This window comes from Microtus oregoni, unplaced genomic scaffold (assembly GCF_018167655.1).
Source record: "Microtus oregoni isolate MIOR12 unplaced genomic scaffold, Mior012 000008F_ref0000371, whole genome shotgun sequence".
NCBI classification, from domain to species: Eukaryota; Metazoa; Chordata; class Mammalia; order Rodentia; family Cricetidae; genus Microtus; species Microtus oregoni.
In genome coordinates this window covers 35,765,451-35,791,790 of record NW_024543067.1, presented here as the reverse complement: position 1 = coordinate 35,791,790, position 26,340 = coordinate 35,765,451, and the positions used below count along the sequence as shown (strand labels likewise).

At 41.3% G+C, this 26,340-nt stretch overlaps 1 protein-coding gene across 1 annotated transcript in view; it reads left to right on the top strand.

The window, feature by feature from the left end:
• Positions 1–3,208: 3,208 nt before the first annotated feature.
• The window catches only part of LOC121451308 (mucin-16-like), a 192,194-nt gene continuing 169,062 nt past the window's right edge, over positions 3,209–26,340 (top strand). Inside the window, exon 1 of the mRNA XM_041656777.1 lies at positions 3,209–3,296. Within this exon, the coding sequence (XP_041512711.1) occupies positions 3,209–3,296 (88 nt within the window). The remainder of the gene's footprint in view (positions 3,297–26,340) is intronic.

The following is a 26,340-nucleotide window of genomic DNA, read 5'->3' as shown; positions in this document are numbered from 1 at the left end:
CAGACAAGGGTATCAAACCTATTGGAACTAGAGTGGCAGGCAGTTGAAAACTGCCTGAATAGGTTCTGGGAACTGAACCAGGTTCCTGTTTCCTCTTTTACAAAGGCAGTACAGCATTTGAACTTGGGCCTCATGGCTGATGATGCATGAGAGGCTTGTGAGAAAAAGTACTAGAACTGTGGAAACTCCTCAATGCTGGAGCTTGGGGAAGCAATGGCTTTGCTTCTGCTTCTCTGTGTTTGCTTTTCTTAGGTGGGGAACACCTTGGAAGGGACTGAACTGAAAAGATCAGAGACAAGTCAAGCTCAACTTTTGCTCTTCCTTTCCACTACCTCCGCTTGCTGTGTTCTCTTTGGAAAACCCCCTTCTTACTCTCCCCTCCCCTGGTACAGCCAATTCCAGCTGACCCTTCTACCTTGGGCTCTGAGACACCTATTCCAGGAAGCCTGACCCACTTCTCCACCTATTTCCACGTTCAAGTCTGATGTCTCATACTGACTTACTGGCTACAGTTCAACCCTGTCAGTTTTCATTTGTCCATCACCCTTGAGATGTATGTTCAGAGTATGATGGAAGTGTCAAAATATGTTTATTTTAAAAGTGGCATAAGTAGGGCATGCAGGCTGGTGGGTCGATCAGTCTTCAGGAAATTGCCAATAGGATGGTGACCACAGGGGTGGGAGGTGGAAGTTATTGATAAACTTGTACCAGCTGTAGGTTTATGGAGTTTAGTTCCAGATACAAGATATAAGAGGGACATGAGGGCCTGAATCCCAAACTCTGTTACCCTGAGCACCTGCATTCACTCCACTTCTTGGATATGGGTGATCTTAAATCCACCACAACTGGCTGGAGGAAGGCTAGAGAGATGAAGATCTCCCAAATGCCCAGATGAGAGGACTGAAGGATCAAGGAGATACCATTTCTTGCCCCAGTTTATTTTTAATGAGAAATTGAGGGAGGAGTCTGGAGAGAAAGCTAAATCAGTATAATGCTTGCATTGCAAGCAGGGAATCCTAACTCTAAAGCCCTGAGCTGTACTCACGGTGAGTATGGTGCTGTGGTGGTGTGGTGTACCCAAGCACATCTGTGTTCTCTGTGATCTCACACACGGTGCTGTAGTGGTGTGCAGTACATCTGTACTCTGTGTGCTCACAGACGGTGCTGTAGTGGTGTGCAGTACATCTGTACTCTGTGTGTGCACACACGGTGCTGTAGTGGTGTGCAGTACATCTGTACTCTGTGTGTGCTCACAGACGGTGCTGTAGTGGTGTGCAGTACATCTGTACTCTGTGTGTGCTCACAGACGGTGCTGTAGTGGTGTGCAGTACATCTGTACTCTGTGTGCTCACAGATGGTGCTGTAGTGGTGTGCAGTACATCTGTACTCTGTGTGCTCACATGGTGCTGTAGTGATGTGCAGTACATCTGTACTCTGTGTGCTCACATGGTGCTGTAGTGGTGTGCAGCACATCTGTACTCTGTGTGTGCACACACGGTGCTGTAGTGGTGTGCAGTACATCTGTACTCTCTCTGTGTGCTCACATGGTGCTGTAGTGGTGTGCAGCACATCTGTACTCTGTGTGTGCACACACGGTGCTGTAGTGGTGTGCAGTACATCTGTACTCTCTCTGTGTGCTCACATGGTGCTGTAGTGGTGTGCAGTACATCTGTACTCTCTCTGTGTGCTCACATGATGCTGTAGTGGTGTGCAGTACATCTGTACTCTGTGTGTGTGTACACACAGTGCTGTAGTGATGTGCAGTACATCTGTACTCTATGTGTGCACACATGGTGCTGTAGTGGTGTGCAGTACATCTGTACTCTGTGTGTGCCCACACATGGTATTGTACATCTGTACTTTCTGTGCTGGGGAGGGAGGTGAAAATGTACAGATACTGGGCTTGCTACCCAACATACCTAACCACTCAGTGAACCCTAGGCCAATGATGAGATAGCTCAGTGGGCAAAGGCAGTTGCCAGTCCTGAAGACCAAAGGTCAAGCCACCAAAGGAAGCCATGTGAAGGAAGGAGAAAACCGACCCTTTTATAAGTTTTTACCTGCCATTTACATGACTGCTACAGTATACATGCACAGGGATACACATATAAAACAATAAATAAATGTAACGAAATAGTTAAATTCAAAAGACATTGCTTTCTGGAGTCTACACATGGACACATGTACCACAACGTGTCTATAAATGAGAGAATACTTTCCTCCCCAGAACTTGGAAGAGGTTATGGGTCTTGTGAATAAGAGTCAGAACCTCAAACCTTTTGTTGAATTCTGCTTTTTTTTTTTAGTTTTGTATTTATTTGATTTGTATATATATGGGTGTTTGTCTGCAGGTGTGTCTGTGCACCACTGTGTGCCTGTGTCCATGGAGGTGAAGGGTGTCAGAGCTCCTGGAACTGGAGCTACAGGTGGTTATTAGCCACTGTATGAGTGCTTGGAATTCAACTTGGGTCATCTGGGAAAGTAGCCGGTGCTCTTAATACACTAAGCTCTATCTCCAGCCCCTCTGGCTGAATTCTTACGGCACTTTGTACCCTTCTTATCTCTCAGCAGTAGCTGAACAGCTTGACTTAGAAGTGATACATTGCAATTCCTATAGTGGAGAAAAAGAAAGCAGGGTGATGGTTTGGGGTTGCTAAAAAGCTCAGTCTTCATCTCTCCCAGCAACTAGGGAGTTCCCACACAGGAATGCTGCCTCCTCTGCACTCCTACACATACCAAACTGCACTCCGGAGGAGTAGCACCTTCCCCAGGGGAGGGTCCACCCCAGTCCTGTCTGGTGGTACCAGGCTCTCAACAAGGATGTCAGGTAGAATGTGGGAAAAAATTAAAAAGGACAGATGTGTACCAGAGGGTCGTCTGTGTTACTTCAAACTCTGATAGATTAGTGTAGATATCTTGGCTTTGCCCAAGTGTCAAGTTTTGTTAGGGGTTGTGGCTACCCTGGGTCTTGTATTGGTCTGTAAGGTATTAGTCACTGTATGGGTTCTGGGTAATGCTAAATGACCTTTGCCAGATATGGCAGTCATTGCATTCCCCTAGGGCAGGCCCTGCCCCGCCTGGGAAACCTAGCAAGGTGTGTCCTCGCCACCCTCCCTGAAGTTAAACTGGGGCCAGGTTAGGCTGGAATCAGTCTCAGGGACTCACTCAAAGGAGTAAGAAGCAGAGCACAGCACAACGGAGCAGGAGGATGGGACAGGAGAGCCTAGCATACTCTGTGCATCGCTGCAGGCCCCTGCTGACTCTGGCTGCCAGTCTCCTGCTCACCTGTGGACCAGGTAAGGACTGAACTGGAGAGACTGTGAGAGGAGAGGAAAGAAGGTGCTCTGGCTTTTACAAGCCCCTCCATGAGGTTGTCACTAGCAGCAGGAATCACAGGTATTGACTGAGAAGTCCCCCTCAGGCTCAGGGGCTTCAGTTTCAGTACACATCTCACAGAACTGAATGACAAGTCAGAGTGAACTCAAGTGAGGGAGTTTATTGATTAAGTAGAAAGACAATAGGACCCCAAGGAGAGTCAGGTGCAGAAATATTGTCATAAGTAGCTGTACATGAGGTGCGAGGAGCTTCAGGCTTGCTTGATATGCAGTTAAATTGATGTATCAGAGGAAGTAAGCATTGGTATATTCCTTTTTCTTACCCACAGAATTTTTTCAACATAGAGCCAGTCTTAGATATGTTGCAGGTGGAAGAGAGATGCTAGATATAAAATATTTATCAGGGAGAATCCTTACTTATATATAGGACAAAAGAGACTGGACTTTAGGCATAGTTCACGAGCTATTTTGAAAACTCTCCTCTCTATTCTCTCTCTCTCTCTCTCTCTCTCTCTCTCTCTCTCTCTCCCTCTCTCTTTCTCTCTCTCTCTTTCTCTCTTTCTTTCTCTCTCTCTTTCTCTCCCATGTGTGCGTGCGTGTGTGTGTGTGTGTGTGTGTGTGTGTGTGTGTGTGTGTTGAGCACATGTGAAGGTCAAAGAACAGATCAGGTATCAGTTTCTCACCATCTACCTTGTTAGAGAGAGTTTCTTGTTCAGCCTCTACATTTGATATGTTAGTTAGTGGATGACCTTTTAGGGACACAGTTCTCTCCATAGGGCTGGAGTTGAAGGCATTCACTCCTGCATCTGGCTTTATAGAGTTCTAGGGGTCAGGCTTGTATTGGAAGTGCTTTACTCCATGACTTTATATTAACTATTAAAACTATTTTAATTACATGTAACAGCCTGGGTTTTTTTTTGTTTTTTGTTTTTTTTTTTTTTGTTTTTTTTTTTTTTGTTCTGGGTCCTGAGGTTCAAACTCAGATGATCAGTCATGGTGGTAATCTACCTTGTTTGCTGGGACATCTCACCATCCCACACTGACTGTCTTTAGCAAACTTGTTTGTGCTTTGTAGAAATGGGTGTAAAGTTCCTTTTATAGGTGGTTTGGTCAATTATGTAGGAAACTTCTGAATGTCCATGATATGAGTCAGAAATCAGAACCATGGGAGTGAGTGAGAGTGAGGTGTCCTTTCCTTCCTGGGTCCCGTTTGTTTCTTAGCTATCTGTTCTGCCTGAGAGGCAGCCAGGACCAAGACTTGCTCTTTTCTCTCAGTTTTGAGTGAAGACTCCCTTCAAAGCCAAGGCAGTATTATCTGGACTGATTTAAATGAGTTAATGAAACTATTTTGTTCAAAAATATTTCCTGGGTTTTGAGTGCAGCTGACCAGGTACCCTCTCCTCAGTTGCTCACTCACAATCTTGCTCTCTGATAATTTTATAGAACTCTAGGCTTCTAGTACATAAGAGAAATTTTCAGGGTGAACATAGAACAACTCAGAAACTCATGATCCCACAGGATTCCATGATCTGTCTGATAGGCAAGAAAAATGATGGCCTACATTGGAAGAACAGTACTGAGCTGGATTGGGCAACTTTGAAGCACAGAAGGTGAGGATGCATGCTTCCACTGTGCAGTAGCGCAGAATTTTCAAACCAGGGAACTGGCAGGGAATAATATAGCTGTGGATCTTGGGGTAAGAAACCATTCTTGCCACAGGAGACTAAGTGAGCAAAGCAGAAGTCAGTAGCTAGCATCATGTGTCTTTGGATAGATTTGTGTGAGCTGAGCACAGAGTTGTGTAATGAGAGGACGCATAAGGGGAAGACTAGAAATAAAAAAGCATTCTGAACATCTTCCCCAACCTGTCCAAAGGATGAACTTTTCAGGTCTGGGCATCATTTAGAGAAGTCTTTTTGGGTCGTGCTGCCCTAACTGTAGAAAAGGGCTCTAAGTGTTTAAACACTGTAGAGTATCAGGAAACACACACACACCTCCTACAGAAAGAAGATCCAACATTCTCTAGTCCCCAACCTAGAGCCACCCAAACTTCAAACCTACACACTGTTCTACTCTGGCTTTGTGAGCAGTAAGTTTTGACTTTCCCATCAAATCTTTCCAGTATCTACAACACTGTTATGCAAAGGAGAGCCCTCGATGCCTAAATTACTCTTCATTTACTCTCTACTTGCTACAAAGACTCCTCCAAGCTCTGAAGGGGTGAGAACAGGAAGCCTTCAACATATTCCAAAATCCTCCTTCCCTCTTGTGCTCTCCTCCACAACCCCAGCCCACTCTAGCTAGTATTGAATTATACAAGTCCCGACAGCCCTGGAAGAACATTGTAGTTGGATTTCTTTATGAGGTTATCGATCACACACTCCCTGAATGGTAGGCAGGTTTTTAATGACTGTTCCCAAGTCGCTACAGAGACTGTTTGCCTACTTTTTGTCACCATGGCTCATTCAGGATTTGATTCTGAGAGTTGTTGATCTAGGCAACCCCATTGCTGTCACGGGGAAAAGAGAGAGAGGTGGTCTGGGTTATAGGCAGCTGCTCCCTCCACTAACATCCACAGGCCCTCCCAAAAGAATCTCCTGGAATCAGTCCAGACACTTTTCAGAACTTTTGATGTAAAATACTGAAAATTAGCTCCTTATCCTCTGAGCAGTAAGTCTGAGTCTGCTGCTGCCAGGCAAAGTGAAAAGTCGGAGTCCCGTAATTGTAGAGTGTTGATTAACATTCTGATTCTTGTTATCAGTTGATAGACTTGTTATCAGACAAACCTCAGAGGATACAGTATGGTCCCTGGACAAATCTAGCATATTGTAATTATTTTCCTCTAGCTTATAGTTAGCTTTCTGTGCCTAGCTAACATTTAATGCTATCAAGTCTGTGTGTAGAGGGGGGAAACAATGTTTTATAGGCTTTGGCAATACGTGTGGTGTTGAGTATCCACTTGGAGTCTGAAAAGATGCCCCTGAGAGGGTGTTATCAGCAGATATCGCAGTTCATTGTATACCTGCTGGAATTCCTAGGTGTTTGTAATATGGAATAAGAATTATATAGTGTCCTAGTCACTTTTTAATTGCCATGACAAAAACACTACAATCAAGGCAACTTATAAAAGAAAACATTTAATTTGGGGTTCCAGGGAGTTAGAGCTCAAGACCACCATGGTGTGGACCATGGCAGCAGGTAGGCACGAAACTTGGGATAACTAAGAGCTTACATCTTGAGACATAACCATGAGACAGAAAGCAAGGGAACTAGAACAGCATGGGTTTTTGAAAGCTCAAAGCCCACCCAGGTGACATGCTTCTACCCACAAGGCCTTATGTCTACTGCTTCCCAAATAGTTCCAGCAAATAGGGACCAAGTACTCAAACATATGAGCCTATGGGGACGATTCTCATTTAAACCACCACAGACAGGAAGAGAAATGGGTATTGTAGCAGAAGCAGAAACAGGTTATTAGGAGAGAATACACAGGCTGAGAAAATGGATCAGTAGTAAGAATACTGTAGCATAAACAAGATGACGTGAGTTCAGATCCTCAGAACTCATGTTAAAACAATAACAGCAAAAGCAGGTATGACTGTACCTGTAATTCCAGCACAGTGAAATATGCAGGCAGGAAAGTCAGTGCAACGTGCTGGTTGCCAGGCCAGCATAGTTTTCTGAGAGATCCTGTCTAAAAAATATAAGGCAGTCAGTGATACAGGAAGATATGTAACATCCTTTACTGGCCTGTGCAATGCACTCACAAATAGATATGTGCATACATCAAAATCACACTCAGAAAGAAAGGAAGGAAGGAAAGGAGAGAAGAGAAGAGAGGAGAGTAGAAGAAAGGAAAGGAAAGAGAAAGAAAGGGAGGCAGGGGTGGGAGGGAGGGAGGGAAGGAGGGAGGGAAGGAGGGAACGAGGGCAGACAAGATTTCCAGAAAAAGAAGTGGGCTGCAGTTGAGAAAAGGTCAGAAGTTCAACGGCAAATGCTGTACCAAGGACTGGGGCTTTTATATACCAATGTCTACACATGCTCTGTTACGTGTCGGCCATGGAGGTAGCAGTTGTGGTGTTCCACTCTTCCTCCCCACCCCGAGATTTCTATGTACCTACTTCTGACCTAACACTTCATGCTTCTCTCCTGCCATAGGGACAGCTGGGAGGCCACTCTGTGCCTGGTCATCCAGGCTTTCTTCCATGTTGATTATGCTATTATAAGGGTGAATATGTGTTTCAAGGTGCCTAATATATACAGGTTCTCATGCCCCAGAAAAAGAATTAGATAAGGGACATAAAAATAGAGATGAATTATTAAGAAAGCTAAAGTACTCCCAAGAACTGGAGTGGGCTAGTGAGCTGAGGAAAAAGCCTGTGCTCAAGAGTGCTGGGCTATGAGGCTCATGACCCTTGATAGATCACTTACAAAATTCCTGCCTCTTCTACACTGTCATATCATGAGCTTGGGAAGATGCTCTGTGTGTTAAATACAACCCCAGTACAGCAGCACTTCTCGTCCTTCTGGCAACTGGCTTCCTGCACATATTAAACTTTTTCTCTATGATACACATCTCATATTTTAAAGTATTTATTCATTTTTGTGTTTATATCTTGAGGGATTCATGTCTTGGTGCAAGTGTATAGGTCAGAGGACAACTTTTGGGAGTCTGTTCTCTCTTTCTGCCTTGTTGAGATGGTGTCTCTCTTGTTTTTCTGTTCCCTTCTCTTGTCTACAGGCTTGCTAGCCTGGGAGCTTTCAGATGTCTCCTGTCTCCACCTCCCATCTCATCTAAATGTGTAGGATTGCATATGGCATCCGGGAAAAAAAAGCAAAACAAACAACCCTGCTGGAATTGGGCATTTTAGCAATAACTTCACAACCATGACTATAAGAAGTAAATTATACAATATTGTTGGGTCAATAAGAAGGAAAAAGAGTGGAGAATGAAGGGCATGGTACTGTAGTGGGGGAGGTGACTTTATCAGTAGAGTAGGGTTATAAAGAAGAAGTGCATTGCTACAGTGGTTTGTCTCACTTTAGTTAAGCTTTGTTGGCACAACTGGGTAGAACGGTATGTTCTCTATTTCTGCTTTAGTCTTGGAAAAATTGACATTCGGTGAAGTAAATTGAGGCAGAACCAGGAAGAAATTTAGTTTCGGGTCCTTCATTCCTGCCTAGTGTGGGTGAGTTGATGTGAAAGGCTATGCATAGCTTCAGGCATTTGTTTTTGATTCTGTGAATGTGTATTAGTATTGTGGCACAGTGGGCCCATGGGTATGTATGAACATGCAATAGGAAGTACACTGTGTGTGTATTTGAGTGTATGAATGTTTGACTGAGACTACATATGTGTGGGTATCGATCCATGTGTCTATGCATATAAATGTGCCAATATTTGTGTGCTTAAGTGAATGTGTACGTAAGTTTCTGTCAGTAGATCTCTGAGTGTTTATGTGTGTGCACTTGAGTATTGTTCATGTTTGTATCTGTATGTGCATGGATGCTGTTACAGATGCAGAGCTGAGCCTGTGCTGAAGGGTCCTTATGTTCCATGTCAAAGAATTGGGCCCTAGATATATAATAAGAAATAGCAATAGGCACAGATTATTAAGAAAGGAAAGCACTCCCAGTATAGAAGTGGGTTAGTGAGTTGAGGAAAGCACTGGGCCATGACTGTCATGGCTTTTAAAGGATGATTACATACCAGCTGCTCTCCCATGATTGTTTATCCTGGACTTTTCTTGAGCATGCTCCATTTGTTGTATGATAACCACGTGGAGTAGGACTTCCAGTTTTTCTCTGCCTTTGGTTTCCTTTATGTGCTGCTTTATCTTGTAGCATTCTTCAGTTTCTATTCTCCCACAGAAGTATGGATGTGCATATGTAATGAGGGCCTTTCTCTTCCTGGGAGTTCCCAGTTTTCCACTCCTGGTAGAATACCTTCACTTTGCTCATGCTGAGAGTCAGCCCTTAACTCTCTCCTTCCAGGGCAGGAATCAGGACAAGGAATCACTTTTACCTAGACCTCCAAGACACCAACCATCTTTGTGAATGGAGGATGAGCCAGGAAAATAGAATTCTGTGCAGAAACAAGTAGTTCTACCTATGGTCTTCAGGAGACAGAATAGGTTAATTTTTTTTTTTTTATTTTTTTATTTTTTTCTGAGACAGGATTTCTCTGTGTAACGGCCCTGGCTGTCCTGGAACTCACTCTGTAGACCAGGCTGACCTCAAACTCACAAAAATCTGCCTGCCTCTTTCTTCAGAGTGCTGGGATTAAAAGCCTGTGCCACCAGGTTTAGCATTTTCAAGGCTCCCTGAGCCCTTCTTCGTCCTTGCCTGGAGACTGCCTAGACTGGTCTGACCTCTTACTTCTGTGGTTCTAGACTTGACTACAGTAAAGAGACAAACCCATATTGCTGCCAGAAGGTGGGTGTATGGGACTGACTACTGGGTGTTCTGGCCCTCCTGATCTTTCTTTCCATCCTCACCAATTTCACTTGCTTATTTTCATCTGTTCCTCAAATCTGTTCTGGATTTCCGTCATTGATGTTTGCCATTCTAGGATTCTCCCCCACTCCTAAAAAACACGCATTCCCACAGTTATCAGTTTTCCTCTGTAGCCACAGGGAAAAGTGTCCAGGATGCTCAGGGACACCAAAGACTTGGAATGGTAAAGTAACTTTTAAAAAGTGCTGTAGCTTTAGCATGGTCTATTCACAACCTCCCATATATTTTCAGTTCTCTCTAGACTACTTATAATATCTATGTTTCTAAATGTTTCATCCTGTAGTTAGTTGAGTGTAAAGGGATAGGGAGAGGTACATAGGAGGAAGGCATAAATACAGAGAGAAAGAAATGCTGCATGCTTTCTCTCATAATTCATGCAGAGTTTTGTTTAAATATAAATATATGTGTTCATACATGAGTGTGATCTGGTGAATATACTGTGTATGCAAATGTATCCATAAAGAAAAGTAGTTCAAGCACATATATAATAATATTACATGTATAATATATTATATATACTATAACAAGTACTACTGGGGACCAATAGCAAGAGAGAGAGGAGAAGAAAAAGAGGACAATGTGAAGTGAATAAAAACAAAGCATAGTAATATGTATACAACAAAAAAGAAACCGAAGAAAAAGATACAAATGTCTTTTGAAGCAAAGTGTATTCTGATACTGGTTTTCCTTCCACATCTCTGACCCACTCCTTTTCAAGCATTCTCCTTTCCAAATTACAAAAAAAAAAAAAAAAAAAGAACAGCTCTGTTCTATGACAGGATGACGATAACAGACATTGGAGAGGGTGGAGAGAATGTGTGCTGCTCTTCCAGAGGACTCAAGTTTAATTTCCAGTAACCACATCAAGCAGTTAAGAATTTCCAGTAACTCTGCCTTGAAAGGGAACCAACACCCTCTGCTGGCTTCATGTGCACATAATCTTACACAGACATGCACATATACCCATAATTATATATAAAATAAAATCTTTTTAAATGATAGTAAACAGAAAATATACTTCTCAATCCACATTTCAAATGCCATAGTATTTGTATGTTACCTATGCAAATTGTTCAAATCACTTACTTTCAGCTACTTATAAATCCTAAATTATATAAATTATCTGTTAGAATACATTAAAGCTTAATAAAATTTTCTAACTTCCATTTTGAAAAGGTAGAGTCAAGTATAACAATTACCTCAATGTGGGCATTGAATGCCTGATATAGCCATTTGAACTCAAGTGAAATAGCTCTAAGATTCCCAGAGATAGAAATTCTGACTCAAGACACTTTGGTATAATCTCCCAGGGATAACCTCACACTGGGTATAAGCAAAGAGATGGCTAGCAGAGTGTGAGGCTGGGATGACAAACGCAGTAAGTAAAACAGCTTGTGAAGACTTAGACCCTTAGTGGGAAATGTATGAAATGTTACAGATTTTGCTTATGTGAATAATACAATTGAAAATATTTTTAAAGTGAGCATAGACAGGCTATGAATGTATGAATGGTTTAGATTAAATATTGTGGTTCCCTGATGACCAGTGGCAGTGGGCCACTAGGGGCAGCTGGGTGCCACCACCTGAGGCCTCTGTTGATCCCAGGTGGGTGGGAGGCAGTGGGTGAGAGACCTCAGCAGGTTGGTGGGGCAGCCGGTCCCATGAGAAGCTACAGCAGAGATGGATAGGCATGCCATTCAGAGTGAGTTTGGATATGTTTAGTTTATTCAGGAAAAGGGAAGAGGGAAGAGAGGGAAAGAGAGGGGGGAGGGAGAGAGAAACAGAGAGAAGGAGAGAGAGAAAGAGAGGGAATGGGAGAGAGGAGAAGAGGCTGCAACCATCTCTTCTGAAGAGAGACTGGGGAGAAACAGAGTAGGCTGGAAATGGAAGGAAGATCTGCTTGCCTGGACAGATGGGTGAGTGGGCAGGGCTTGTCTCCCTCTTTTTTTATTGATTTTTATTGAGCTCTACATTTTTCTCCGCTCCCTCTCCCTGCCTCTCCTCTCCTCTTCAACCCTCTCCCAAGGTCCCCATGTTCCCAATTTACTCAGGAGATCTTGTCTTTTTCTACTTCCCAAGTAGATTAGATCTATGTAAATCTCTCTTAGTGTCCTCATTGTTGTCTAAATTCTCTGGGATTGTAATTTGTGGCCTAAAGGGATGAATTAGCATTAAAGGCAAGGCTCACAACCAAAAATATAAGGTCTTGTCTCTTAAAGGGACAGGACAAGTCAGTAGCAGGTCATAACATTCCCATCTCTTTCTTATAATAGAAAGGTGGGAAGTTAGGCACAACAGGTTAAAGGAATTGGGGCAGTGGCTTCTCAAGACTGTTTGCTGCTTATTTGTGGACGTCATGGGGGAGGGTGTTCTAAGAAAGCTGGGTACTGGTTACACCCTGGGTAGCTGCTCTCTTTGCTGCCATCTGGTGTTTGTGTTATGGAAATGTCCAGTGTCTCTTACACCTGCTTAAGGTATTGGTAGAACAGAGGACAAAGTTATGTTTAAGAAAAATAATATTAGAACCAGGGAATTGAGAGGGGTATATTTGACCTGTTTAAGGTGGATCCTTTAATTCATCTCCCTGGAACTCAAAACTTGGATTTTTGAAAACATAAGTTTTAAACAGCAGCATAATTGTACCAGAATGACTGTGACAGATATTTTTGCATAATGAAAAGTTTCTTTAAGACTATGAAAGGCAGCTTGAGAGGTAATTTTGTTAACTTGTATCTTAATTGAAATTTGTTTGGTGAGGCTGTCCTTTTAAACAACAAAACTTTTCAGCTGTCAAACTGCATCAGAGATCTTTGAGAAGGATAAAATTTTACTTGAGTTATTGATTAAAAACGACAGAGAACTTACTTGGTTGGCACCTAGAGCTACTCCTCAGGGTCTTCCATGGTCACTGAGGGTCGTATTTGCCTTTTGCTGTTTAGTGCAGGGCCTGCCAGGCTCCAGAAGATCCTGTGGGCTAATAAATCTGTAGGAAGACAAGCCTATCTTGACCTGAACAGTGAGGCTGTCGATTCCAGTGATTCTGTCCACTGTCTGGAGATCTTTAGTTTAGATGAAAGGTAGTTTTGCCCAGTGGTCAGCATTTGGCAGTTGAAATGAATTGCCTATGGACGTTATTCTGTACCCATTTGTCTTCTGTCTTCTTTGGAGGAAATAAGAGTGCTGCTGCTAGGAGCCAACCTGTTTCTTGTATGAAAAGTCTTTTAATAATTAAACATTTAAATACCATATTTCCCAGATCTCTGAGCAGGTGAGAGCTGTTTATCAGTTATAGATAAGTTATAGAAAATGCCTAGAGAGCTAGGTCCATGTTTTACTGTACTGGCTCTCAACTTAATAGGTAAGACTTATACTTGTAAAAGACAGAAAGAAGAAAAAAAAACTATTTCTAATAAACAGTAGAAGTGACAGTAGCAGAGAACAGCTTAATACATTTTAAAGCAGAGTTAGATTAAATATATAGTATTTTTGTAAGAAAGTGCATACAAGTTTAAAACATGAGAGTTATTCCTTTTTTGGTCTGGAATGAGATATAATGGGCAGACAATTATAACATTTAACAGTAAACAGGTGTGTTTAGGTTACATACACACACACACACACACACACACACACACACACTCACACAGTGAACAGGAATCAGGCAAAGTGGATGCTCTTGGTGGGCTCTACCAAAGGGATGCCACTGGGCAAAGCACACATGTAACAGAGTTAGCACTGGGGGACCAGGCAGGGAATACCTCAGTAAGGATGGCGGTACTTTGTCACCTGACCTGGCCCTCTGTTAAGATGGTGGTGAAGTCACCTGACATCAGTCAAAATGGCAGTGGTCACGTGTTACATGGAGAAGCCACATTTTTTTGAGCAGCGGTAGCTTTAAATGTAATAATAAGAGAGACCTAGAGGTGTGATTCACCCTGTGGCCGAGCTGCTGTGCCACAAGCCATGGCAGGGAGCAAAGACTGCGACTGAAAACACCTGCCTTGCAGATTCAACTAATCATGTCGGTTTCCACAAGACCAGCAGTAATGGTGGCAGGGGTAGAATAGAAGGAATGGGAGTTTTTTCAGATAGGTGAGAAAGGGACTGCCCAGCTAAAGGAAAAGCAGAGCTGGCAGGACACAGGCAGAGCATTTATAGGCGGGTGGCTGATAGTTTGAGGGTTTATTATCCATAGCTGAAAGCATGAAAACAATGGCACCTCTACAGTCAGGGTGTTAATGAAGCCTGGCTGGCCCCAGTCCAGGCAGTGACATAGAAATCAGAGGCTAGAAGTCATCCTGGACAGTCTCTCACAGAGAGGACTATTTCCAAGCTGTCCAAAAGGAAAGAAGATAAAAAGAAAAGGGAAAGAAAGAAAAAACAATCTAAGGGACTCCAGGTCCTATAGCAAACACACTACTCAGTGTGTGCAATGCTAGCGCTGGAGGTACCCCAGGTAATTTGGTCACTACTTTAGCTATGGGAACCAACGCAAGATGAATGTTAGTGAAGGGCTCAACTGTAGCCATGAAGGCTGGGTTGGGGGCAATCCCCTCATTTCTGGGAGCACCAGAGCATTGCCAGAAGCTCAACAGTCAATTCCTCGGGTTCTGAGAAATGGTTAAGCTGACTGGAAGGGGAAAATTCACCACCTAAGCTGCTGGAGTGTGTAGAGGTTGGTGCTCAGGCAGATGAAACACGGGACTGTTGTGAAGAAACCCAGCCAGCCCCCCAGTGATGTAGGTGGGTCTTCTATCTGTTGCTTTCATTGGTTAATTAATAAAGAAAAGTGCTTGGCCTGATAGTGCAGAATTTAGATAGGCAGAGTAGACCGAACAGAATACTGTGGAGAATGGAAGTGAGGCAGACGCTATAGCCCTCCTCTCCAAGATGGACGCAGGTTAAGATCCTTCCTGGTAAGCTGCCACCTCATGGTGCAACACAGATTATTAGAAATGGGTTAATCAAGATGTGAGAATTAGCCAATAAGAGGCTACAGATAACGGGCCAGGCAATGTTTAAAAGAATACAGTTTCCATGTAATTATTTTGGGTAAAGCTAGCCGGGTGGCAGGACACAGCCCTGCTGATCCTACAACACCCCATCAGGCAGAAGGGAATGTAGAAAGAGCCTGGCCAAGTTAAAGCTTGTGAAGACTTAGACCCTAAGTAGGAAATGTATCGAGTGTTGTGAGAAATTTTGCTTATGTGAATGATACAGTTGAAAACATTTTTAAATTGTGCATAGACAGGCTATGTATGTAATGGTTTATATAAAATGCTGGGGTTTCTCGAGGACCAGAGGCAGTGGGCCATGTGGAGCAGCTGGGTCCTACCACTGAGGCCTCTGTGGGTCCCAAGTGGGTAGGAGATGGTGGGTGAGAGACCTTGATGGATTTGCAGAGACCTCGGCAGGTCGGTGCGGCAGTTGGTCCCATGAAGAGCCATGGTGGGGGAGAAACAGAGATGGATAGGCAAGCCATGCAGAGTGAGTTTGTATATAGTTTATTCAATAAAAGGGAAGGGGGAGGGAGGGAGGGAGAAACAGAGAGAGAAAGAGAGAGAGAGAGAGGAGAGAGAGAGAGAGAGAGAGAGAGAGAGAGAGAGAGAGAGGATAGGAGAGAGGAGACAAGACTGGGCAGAGAGAGGTACCAGATTGCCCCAGCAGGGGGGAGTGGGTAGGGTTTATCTCTTAAAGGGCAGGTGTAGCGGCTTAAATGAAGGCAGACAGAAATTGTAATAATATATACAGCTTTAATTGGGAAAGAGACTCACAGAACCAGAAGTTCCAGCGAAGAACAGGAAAGCAGAAGGGAAGGGGGAAAGCACACCAGCAATATTTATTAGTAAAAAATATCCTCAGGTGACCCCGCCCTACAAGCAAGGTGATTGGCTGGGGCTACCCCTACATCTGCCCCTTTTGTCTAAATAAGATAGAGCCGAACCAAATACAACTATACACAATAGGAACAAATAATAAATACAATAAACATTTTATTCCAAGGAGTCTAAATAATATAGAGAGTAACTACAATTATCTAATCTTCAACTCTGTCAAAGATCTGAGAAGAGAATTAATATTACTTAACAAACAAGAGATATCCAAAATGTGAAACAAATGACAGAGACAACTGACTACCTGGGCAATCACCCAAAGTATCGTTTGCAATGTTGAGTCAACCAACTTTGGCTAAGGCCTAACATAACTGACATACCATTATTAAAGGCAAGGAACTAGCCGGGCGGTGGTGGTGCACGCCTTTAATCCCAACACTTGGGAGGCAGAGGCAGGCAGATCTTTGTGAGTTCAAGACTAGCCTGGTCTACAAGAGCTAGTTCCAGGACAGGCTCTAAAACCACAGAGAAACCCTGTCTCGAAAAACAAACAACAACAAATAAATAAATAAATAAATAAAGGCAAGGAACTTTCTTAGAACTATCCTACCCTGTCTTGGCAAGATAAGACAATCCTGTTTCATCCACTTATGGATATCTTTGTCAGTAGTTGAGGAATGGGTTTTTCTTAACCCAAAGACCAGTTCTGCCAAGAAAACAAGCTCCCAGTGGAGTGTCTTTAGTGCTCAACGTTCTCTTGGGAGTAGAGTGGTGTTGCCAGGAGTGATTGTGTCTCGTTGGCACGGAATTGTAGGTTAGATTAAAGGCCATTTTCTACAGCTCTTCGAAGAGGCTGAAGATTATACTATCTATACTAAATATAATCTCTATCTAAAAAACCTGATTATCCTAAAAATAAATATGACAAACATATAATTCTCAATACCTATCTAACTTGAAGACTAAGAGAATAAACAACTGTGCAATATATGAAGACAATGATCTCCAACTGTAAACAGTGTCATTACATAACAAATGTAAAAATGTTATTATAAATAATATCAGAGGTAGCAATGTACATTGTAATATGGTAAGTGTATCAATATAATATAGACAAAGTTATAAGCATGCTCTTATACAAAAATAGAGGTAGGAACACTCACATTCAATATTCAATATATCAATATACAAGAAACAGTACCAATACAATTTTCTAAAACCAGTAATTCACAAATACCAATCATCCCATCAAACCAGTTATTCCCCCCTCCATTTTTTTTTTTTTTTTTGGTTTTTCGAGACAGGGTTTCTCTGTGGCTTTGGAGCCTACCCTGGAACTAGCTCTGTAGACCAGGCTGGTCTCCCCTCCATTTTGAAAGTACCCGTAATTCCATAAAATATCTCTCCCATCCCCTCAATCCTATACCAACCACTAAATGATGTCCCTAACCCTGAGGGCAAACTGTTGGGAGAGGGGACGTAGTCCTCTAAGATTGCTTCCAGCTGACATGGTGGCGACGTTCTTCTTAGGAGGTCCTGTGAAAGCAAATGATGGTAAAATTCCCAAATTAACCTTTGACCTAAGAAAATTGTAACTAGTCTCTGAGCATTTTGAGAAGGTCTGGCCAGAGTGTTGTCAAAAATGTGCACCATTCGAAATTGTCTGTGCAGTTGGTACCAAAAAACAGGTCTAATTTTAGTGCTTAAAAAAATATTCATGATGTCAAAATAACCAGATTGAGTTGATGTCGTGGGACCCCAACTTCATCCTGGAAACTTCAAAGATTACTGTAGGAAAATTTGTTGCTTGTTATGGGAAATTTAAACATTAACAACAAAGGCATATACTGACATATAAAGAAAGACACAGATATGAGGAAAGGCAAAGAAAGTTTATCAAGTATATAATTATTCTTATTCTGTCCCATTTCATGGCTCCTGACCTGAGACACAAACTCTGAGATATCTCTTATCAACAGGCTTGGAATTGAAGAGGGACTGAGCCATAGTCCAACTCCAAAACCACCTCTACATATTTATAAAGAAATGTTTGATAAGACATATAAAAAATTAATACTTACAGCACATATTTAGTTTTATTACTGATCCTTAGTGGGTCGTAACTAGTTTCCATCAATCAGTAATTAAATATTCAGGGTCCCTTAAATTCTTTGAAGATGAGTGTTTTCCTGTGGAGATAAGAAAAGAACCCTGCCCCCAGCCTATCTGTATTTCTTACCATCAGCATGGTCGCCATCCTTGTGAATGAATTGTTATTTATCTTTTCCAAGTGGCTTCTCTTCTTCAAACCGAACCTTTATTAATTTTGACGGTATCCACAATTTTTCCTCACCTGTGGAGATAAGAGCAAAACCCCTCCACCAACGCAGCACATCTCCTGGCTTCCATTGTGAGGTCAGCATATCCTTGAAATAAACTGGTTGATTTAGTTCAGTAGACTTTTCCATTATCCAATGTCTTTCTGCAGCCATTGTTCCCTTCTCATTAGCGTTGAGAAAATTCAAGGTTAACAAAGCATTATGTAACCTATTTCTGGGTGTGTTCTCCACCCTTTTCTGTTTGTTCGATTTGATCTTTCTATGACTGCTTGACCTGTAGGATTGTATGGTATACCTGTAACATGCTTGATATTGTAATAATCAAAAAACTGTTTCATTTTCCTAGAGACATAAGCAGGACCATCATCCATCTTTATTTGTGTAGGTATACCCAAGATAGCCATGACTTCTAATAAATGAGTGATTATGAAACCAGCTTTTTCTGAACTTAAAGCAGTTGCCCATTGAAAGACTGGATAAGTGTCAGTGGTGTGATGAACATATTTTAATTTGCCAAATTCTGCAAAGTGGAACACATCCATCTGCCAAATTTCACTCCTTTGAGTGCCCTTTGGATTAGCCCTTGCAGGCAGTGGCATTTGGTTATAGAAAGAGCAAGTAGGGCATTCTTTACAATCTCCTTAGCTTGTTGCCATGTAATAGAAAACTCTTTCTTCAAGCCTTTGCTATTAACATGATGCTTTTTATAAAATTCAGAGGCTTGTAGCACACTACCAATCAATAATTGATCAATTTCTGCATTACCTTGTGCTAGAGGACCTGGCAGACCCGTATGGGATTGGAAGTGTGTTATATACATAGGGCAAAACCTGTTCCTGATCATATCTTGTACTTGGATAAACAATGAGGTTAGTTCTGTATCATTAGGTATAAATTCAGCAGTTTCAATATGTAAAATAACTCTTTCGGTGTATTGTGAATCAGTAACTATATTAATAGGTTCTTTAAAATCCCTTAGCACCATAAGAATGGCATATAATTCTGCCTTCTGGACAGAATCATAAGGACTTTGTTCCACCTTACCCAAGTCTTCTGATTTGTAACCTGCCTTCCCTGATTTATTCGCATCAGTATAGAATGTACGGGCTCCAGTTATTGGAGCATCACAAACGATTCGAGGAAGGATCCAAGAAGTTCTCTTTATGAAGTTAAGCTTCTTGCTTTTTGGATAATTGTTATTAATGTCTCCCAACTTGCCTTTTATAATTAGCTCAGAGACTTTTTCCACATAATGTTTAAGTTTCTTACTTGGTTTATGTGGTAAAAAGATCCATTCCAAGATAATATCATCTCTCTGCACTAAAATTCCTGTAGGAGAAATTTTTGATGAGAATACAATCACCCTGTCCACGTGTGCCTGTTGTAATTTTTCCTCAATCATTGTCAGTTTCTTTTCTGTTTGAACTGTTAATTCTCTGGGACTGTTCAAATCTTTATCCCCATCCAAGGTTTTGTTCAAATGAATTATTGGATCAGGTGTTATCCCAATAGCTGGTCATAGAAAGTCATTAAGAGTCCATAGGCGATTTCTCCTAATTTGTGCCTTTTGTGTCTTAATTTTTTGCAAACCTATTTTATAACCTAAATAATTAACAGAATCTCTCTCGGAATCTTTTCAGGAGCAATCTGCAATCCCCATTTAGGTAAAACTATCTTTATTTCTTCAAACAGTCTTTCCAAAATATCCATGTTTGAATCGGATAACAAAATGTTGTCCATGTAATGATATACTATCGATTTAGGAAATTTCTTGTGTATCATTTGCAATGGTTGATTTACAAAATATTGGCACAGGGAGGGGCTATTTAACATGCCCTGTGGGAGAACAGCCCATTGGTACCTCCTCGAAGGTTGAGAATTATTATAAGTAGGTACTGTGAAGGCAAACTTCTCTATCTTGTTCTTGTAAAGGTATAGGGAAGCAACAATCCTTTAAATCAATAACTATGAGAGGCCATCCTTTTTGGTAATAAAGAGGGCAAAGGAATTCCAGATTGCAGAGGGCCCATAGGTTGAATAACCTTGTTGGTAGCCCTGAGATCTGTCACCATTCTCCATTTACCTGATTTTTTCTTAACCACAAATGCAGGAGAATTCCAAAGGCTGGTAGATTCTTCTATATGTCCAGCATCTAAATGCTCTTGGACCAGCTGTTCTAAAGCCTGTAACTTTTCCTCAGCTAAAGGCCATTGCTTTGTCCATATTGGTTTCTTAGTCAACCATTTTAGAGGCAAGGCTGTTGGTATCTCTGAAGGGACATCAATTGCTTTGTGTTCTTGTACAGCCCGAATGGCCAGTTTTCTTCATTTGTAATATCTTTTAATATTATTCTCAGAAATATATGCTCTAGAAGTAGCAGGAATGTTAATTTGGGTATTCCATTGTTGTAATAGGTCACGACCCCATAAATTCACTGCAATATTGGCTACATATGGCCTTAGTTTTCCTATTTGTCCCTCTTGCCCTATGCATTCAACCCATCTCATGCTCTGTCTTACTCGAGATAGGGTTCCAATTCCCAGGAACTGAACATTTACATCCTGAAGAGGCCAATATGGATGCCAAGATTCTGGGGTAATGATACTTACATCCACACCTGTGTCCAGCAGGCCAGTAATAAAAATGCCATTTACACACACTCTTAACTTTGGTCTTTGATCACTTATAGAAGTTTGCCAAAACAGATGGAACTCATCCTTCTGATCATTATTGCTTTCAACAGTAGGCATGGGGCTTCCTAACTGTCCTGACGAGGCACGTTCTCTGCAGTAACTGGAAATGACTGAACCATATTTGCCATGGGGGCCTGCGAGGCCCCCCCCTCTTGCATTTCCCATCTGTAACAGGTTGCCTTGTCTATCTCTTGTAGACCTGCATTCATTCGTCCAGTGCTTGCCTTTCCCACATCTTCTACATAAACCTGAAGGCTGAGTCCTCCTATTTCTGTTATTTCTAGAAGATGCATTATTATTATTTCTGTAAATCTGTTGTCTACAATTCCTTTTCATATGACCCAATTTGCCACAATTAAAACATTTGGTATTCTGATGTCTTCTTTTACCATTGGAAATTGCTTCTTCTACCCATGTTTCAATGCCATAGTCAAATGTATCCACATTCTGTGTATGCAAGACTTTGGGCAAGAAACTGCTCTTGCCTGGATTGTTGCATAAACTGGACACAGAGAACCCTCAGAGAGAGGACTGTTGAACTTGCCTAAAGGTGAGATGGTCTTTCGGGGTTCCTGACTCATGAAAGAGTCTGCAAGACATTCTACAGGACACAGCAGATAATGACTGACTGTCTTTGAAATTTCCTGCTTTATGGAAATGTCTGCTGGAAACTTTGGGCCTGTAGGCTGAAGATGGATGCCCCAATGGTACAGAGGAACTTTGAGTGACTGTCCAGGCAGCAAGATGTCTCTGTCATTTCTAGAGTTTAGAATTTGCTTATATCTTGTTTGCTTATGTAATCTTATATCCTTCTGGAGTCTTTGATGGAGTTGAAGAATGGTTAGTTATAGTTTTCCTTAGTTATGATAAAAGATAAAATAGATATAAATATTGTAACTGTAATTCTTACTTGATAACTATTTTGTTATATGTAATTTTACTATGTTAAAGTTAAAGCCTTTCTTTTTTGTTTAAACAGAAAAAGGGGAAATGATAGAGGTGGGTCTTATATTTATCTGTTGCTTTCATTGGTTAATTAATAAAGAAAACTGCTTGGCCCTGATAGGACAGAAAATTAGGTAGGCAGAGTAGACAGAACAAAAGGCTGGGAGAAAAAAGCTGAGTCAGGCAGTCGCCACAATTCTCCTACCCAACACAGCTGCAGGTTAAGATCTTCCCTGGTAAGCCACCTTGTGGGCTACACACCATTATTAGAAATGGTTTAGATCAATATGTAAGAGCTAGCCAATAAGAGGCTGGAACTAATGGACCAGGCAGTGTTGAAAAGAATACAGTTTCCGTGTAATTATTTTGGGGCATAATCTAGCCAGGCAGCCGCCGTGCAGTAGCTGGGTGGCGGGACACAGCCCGTCGCCTCTCTTATTACAACATAGAGGACAGACCATTACATTGTATACAACCAGTCTCCATAGCCTTGGAGTTTCTATCAATGGATTCAATCAACAGTGCATATAAAGTGTTTAGGGATAAAAATGCATTTATTATAAATAAATATGGAGGATATTTCTCTTGTCATTACTGCATAATCAATACAATATAGCAATTGCTTACATTTTAGGTTCTATTAATAATATAGAAATAAAATGTACAGGGAGTATCTGTTGGTTCTATGAAAAAACAAACCCATTTTTAAAACTTTGTTTCTATTACTTGTTAAGTGTCCGTGTGTGTGTGTGTGTGTGTGTGTGTGTGTGCGCGCGCGCATGTAAGTGGAGTGATCACAGAATCTGAGAGATTGTATCAGGTTCCCTGAAACAACTGGCATCATAGGAGGTAGTAAGCTACCTAAAGTGGTGGCAGGAGCTGAACTCCGGTCCTCTGCAAGAGCAATAAGCCTCCCTAATCACTGATCTATCTGCTATCTACCCAGTCCCCAAACTTCTGCATTCTATACAAAGAATCTGGTCGATGCTGATATCTGTAGTAGCCCCTGTAATGTGATACAATAATGTGCACATACATATGTATACATAATCATGAATCACTTATTTTGTTAGTCAGTGTCTCTGTCATCATACCTATATATCATTTTTAATTGGCATGAACATTTAAAATTACTCTCTTATCAATTTTAAAATGTATAAGGCATTATTATCTATAGTTACTATGCTTACAGTGGTTCTGTTTTTGTTTTGGATCTTGATATATATCTCTCGATGCACTGAGAGTCACTCTGTAGCCCAGACTGTCTTCAAGTTCAGGGAAATCATCCTGCCTTAGCTTTCCGAGTGCTGGGATTACATGTGTGAGTCACTGTCTTAGTTTCTTTTCTATTGCTTTGATTTGAAACCATGGCCTAGGCAACTTATATGAATGTAATTCAGAAGGTTACAGTCCATGATGGTGCAATAAGGACATGGCAGCAGAAACAGCTGAGAGCTCACTTCCTGATCTGCAAGTAGGAGGCAGAGATAGGCACATTGGAAATGGCGTAAATTTCTGGAAACATCAAAGCTAGCCCCAGTGACAACCTCCTCCAATAACACCAAAACTCAGCATACTTCCCAAATAGTTTTAGTACTTAGAGACTAAATATTTAAATATGAACCTATCAGTGTCATTCTCATCCAAACCATCACATTCCCTCCCCTCCATGGCCCTCATAGACCCATGGTCATATCATAATGTAAATTGTATTGAATCTAACTTCAAAAGTCCCCATAGTCTTTCACAGTCTCTACACAGTTTAAACCTCCTAAGTCTACAGTCTCTTCTAAGATTCAAGGCAATTTCTTAATTGTGATCTTTTATAAGATCAAAAGGCAAATTACATATTCCCAGTAATGGCATAGGGCATACATTATCATGTCAAAGGATGGTACCTTATCAAACATGTTGAGATCTTTCACACAACAAGACTTCACTTTCACAGTGACCATGCAATGGTCTCTCAGGACCTTGTCAGGATCCAGTGCCAGCTGGGACCCCAAATTATTTTTCCAGATGAGAAGGGAGGCATGGCCATACCCATGTATAAATATGGGCCTACAGGATCTCCCTCACAACATGCCTGGCCTCAGCAGCTATCCTTAACCACGGAAGATTCTAGAACCCTATTACTCATATGCCTTTATGACTATATAACACCAGGAACATGTGTACAGCTTAGCCAGATTCAACTGCCTGCCTGAGGTGGAGCTTGAGCTTGTCCACATTAAATCACATTTGAAGGTTTCCATTCTTATTCCATAAGAGCACAAAATTTCTCAGGTTCTTTCCTTTTTAAAGGTGAAAGCCTAGCTAAGTGGAGTCCTGTCCTCAGGGCATCTCTCCCTTTATTCCATTTTGGAATAGGCCTGTCTTTAACTTCATCTCTTACAGTATAAGCATAGGCTCCAGCATTTACTTTCCTGGAACTGTTTTTCTTTTCAAATTGTACACTTTTTTAGCCCCATTTGTTCTTCTTCTTGGGAAAAGTGATTACTAACAACCACAAAGTTGGGTAGCTATTAGACTGTCTTGAAGTCTTTGCCTTCTAGGAAATACTTATTAATACTTTTTAATTTAGTCTCAGACAAAAAGCAGCCACATTCTTTGCCAAGATACCACAAGAATTGTCTCTATCATGTTTACTCATATCTTTGTAACATCCTGAGCTCCATCTCTCAGCAGTGCTGTCTTCCAGGCTTCTACTAGGATGCCCCATTAAGTACTGTTTATATCATTCAACTGCTTTCCTGGTCCAAAGTCTCAATTCCTCTCAGAAACAGCATGGTCAGTCCTGTTAATGGCAATAGCCCACTCACTCCATTGAGCCAGCTTTTGCTCTATTAGAATTCCTCTGATAAGATACCAAAGTAACTTTTAACAGAATGTGTTTAATTTGGGCTGACAGTTTCAAAGATTAGAGTCCATGATGATGGAGCAAGGGCATGGCAGGAACAGTTGAAAGCTTATATTTTGATCAACAAATAGGAGACAAAGAGAGGTACACTAGGAATTAAGCAAGTGCTTTGAAACCTCAAATCCAGCCACTAGTGATATACCTCTTCCAACAAAGTCATACCTCCTAACTATTCTCAAACAGTTCCATGAATAGGGACCAAGTAGGCAAACATATATGGAGTCATTTTCTTTCAAAACCGTGTGTCCAGCATGCTCGGTTTTGTGCACTAGGTCTCCCAAATTCATTCTCCTCAGCTAAGTGAAATGTTGTACCCTATAAGAAAGCTTTCAAAGATAATTTATTTTTGCTTCATTTAACATACTGCTATATTTTATTCCATTATATCCCCTTGGGGTTATATTTATTTTGTTTTATATATGAGTGTTTGTTTGCAAGCATGTTTACATACATGTGCCTTATGAGCCTATCTGCAGCATTCAGAGGTCAGGAGAAAGTATTATATCCCTGTAACTGGAGTAAAGATGGCTGTGACCTATCATGCAGGTTCTAGGAACCAAACTCAGGTTCACAGCAAGAGCAAAAATTACTCTTAAATATTTAACCATCTCTTTTGTGACCCTGTCTTTATTTTTATTGATACTGCTTGTAACCTACTGAGTTGTTTATTTGCTTATTTCCGCTGAGAGAGCTCAAGTGTTTTAGGCTGGAGTTTACCAGTCACAGTACTAACAGTCATGTAAATGGAGCCGGATAATCATTTTAGGGGCTGAAGATTAGGAAGCTCCCCCTTGTGTTGGTAGGTGTTGGACTTCATCATAGGATCTCTACTCATTAGAAGGTAGCAGCATCCAAAGTCCTAACTACAACAACCAGCAGTGTTTCCAGACATTTTGATCCCACATGTCTCTATCTGGCACAACAGGAAAAAAAATATCTGTCTTAGGAATGAGTGAGGGCAAATGTCACTAGATGCCATTGACTAAGGGCAGAGAGACACACCTTCCACACTCTCATGCTCAGCAGCCTGAGGCATTCCCTTACCATTTTAGGAACCTCAACATAAGCAACACTAGGATTCAAGACATTAATAGAGAAAAGAGTTTCAGGATGAGCTAGCATGAATCACAACTGAAAATTTATTAAAGATATTTCAATAAAGATTTTAAATATAAGAATCAAGAAAAAGACAGTTACCTAGTGAAAAAAGTAAGACCTATCCACTTACGAATATAGGCTCCTTATGAGGTAGTGAAAATGAAGTGTCTTATGATTGTTGATGTTTTAGTGGTTCTCAAGTTATGTCTGGAAAGGTTATTAGGAAGTGTTTTTCTCTTGCCCATCTCTGTCCTTTGATACATGGGTTATAAAGTGTCTCGCATGTTGCCTTGGATGTGATTATACTCTGATAAAAGTAAAACCAGGAGTCATCGGGGCTGCATAAAAGCTAAGGATATGTTTTATCATAAAGGGAGTTTCTGATGAGAATTCTAGAAAAGTCTCAAGCAGTTGATAGTTCTGCTGGGATTTTTCTTCATAACTGGTTAAAGGATTCAACCATACTCCAGAGTAAAAGATTTTTCCCCTTTTTCTTGTCATTATAATTATGCCTGTCCTTTTTTTCCTGCCTTGGTGAGGACCAATCAACTGATTTATTCTCCAAAATTCATAAATACCTCAATCACATTAAACAATGCTAAGTTTCTTTAATTTAGCTATCAAACCAAGCTACAGCTCCTTCAACTGCAGGACTATCTA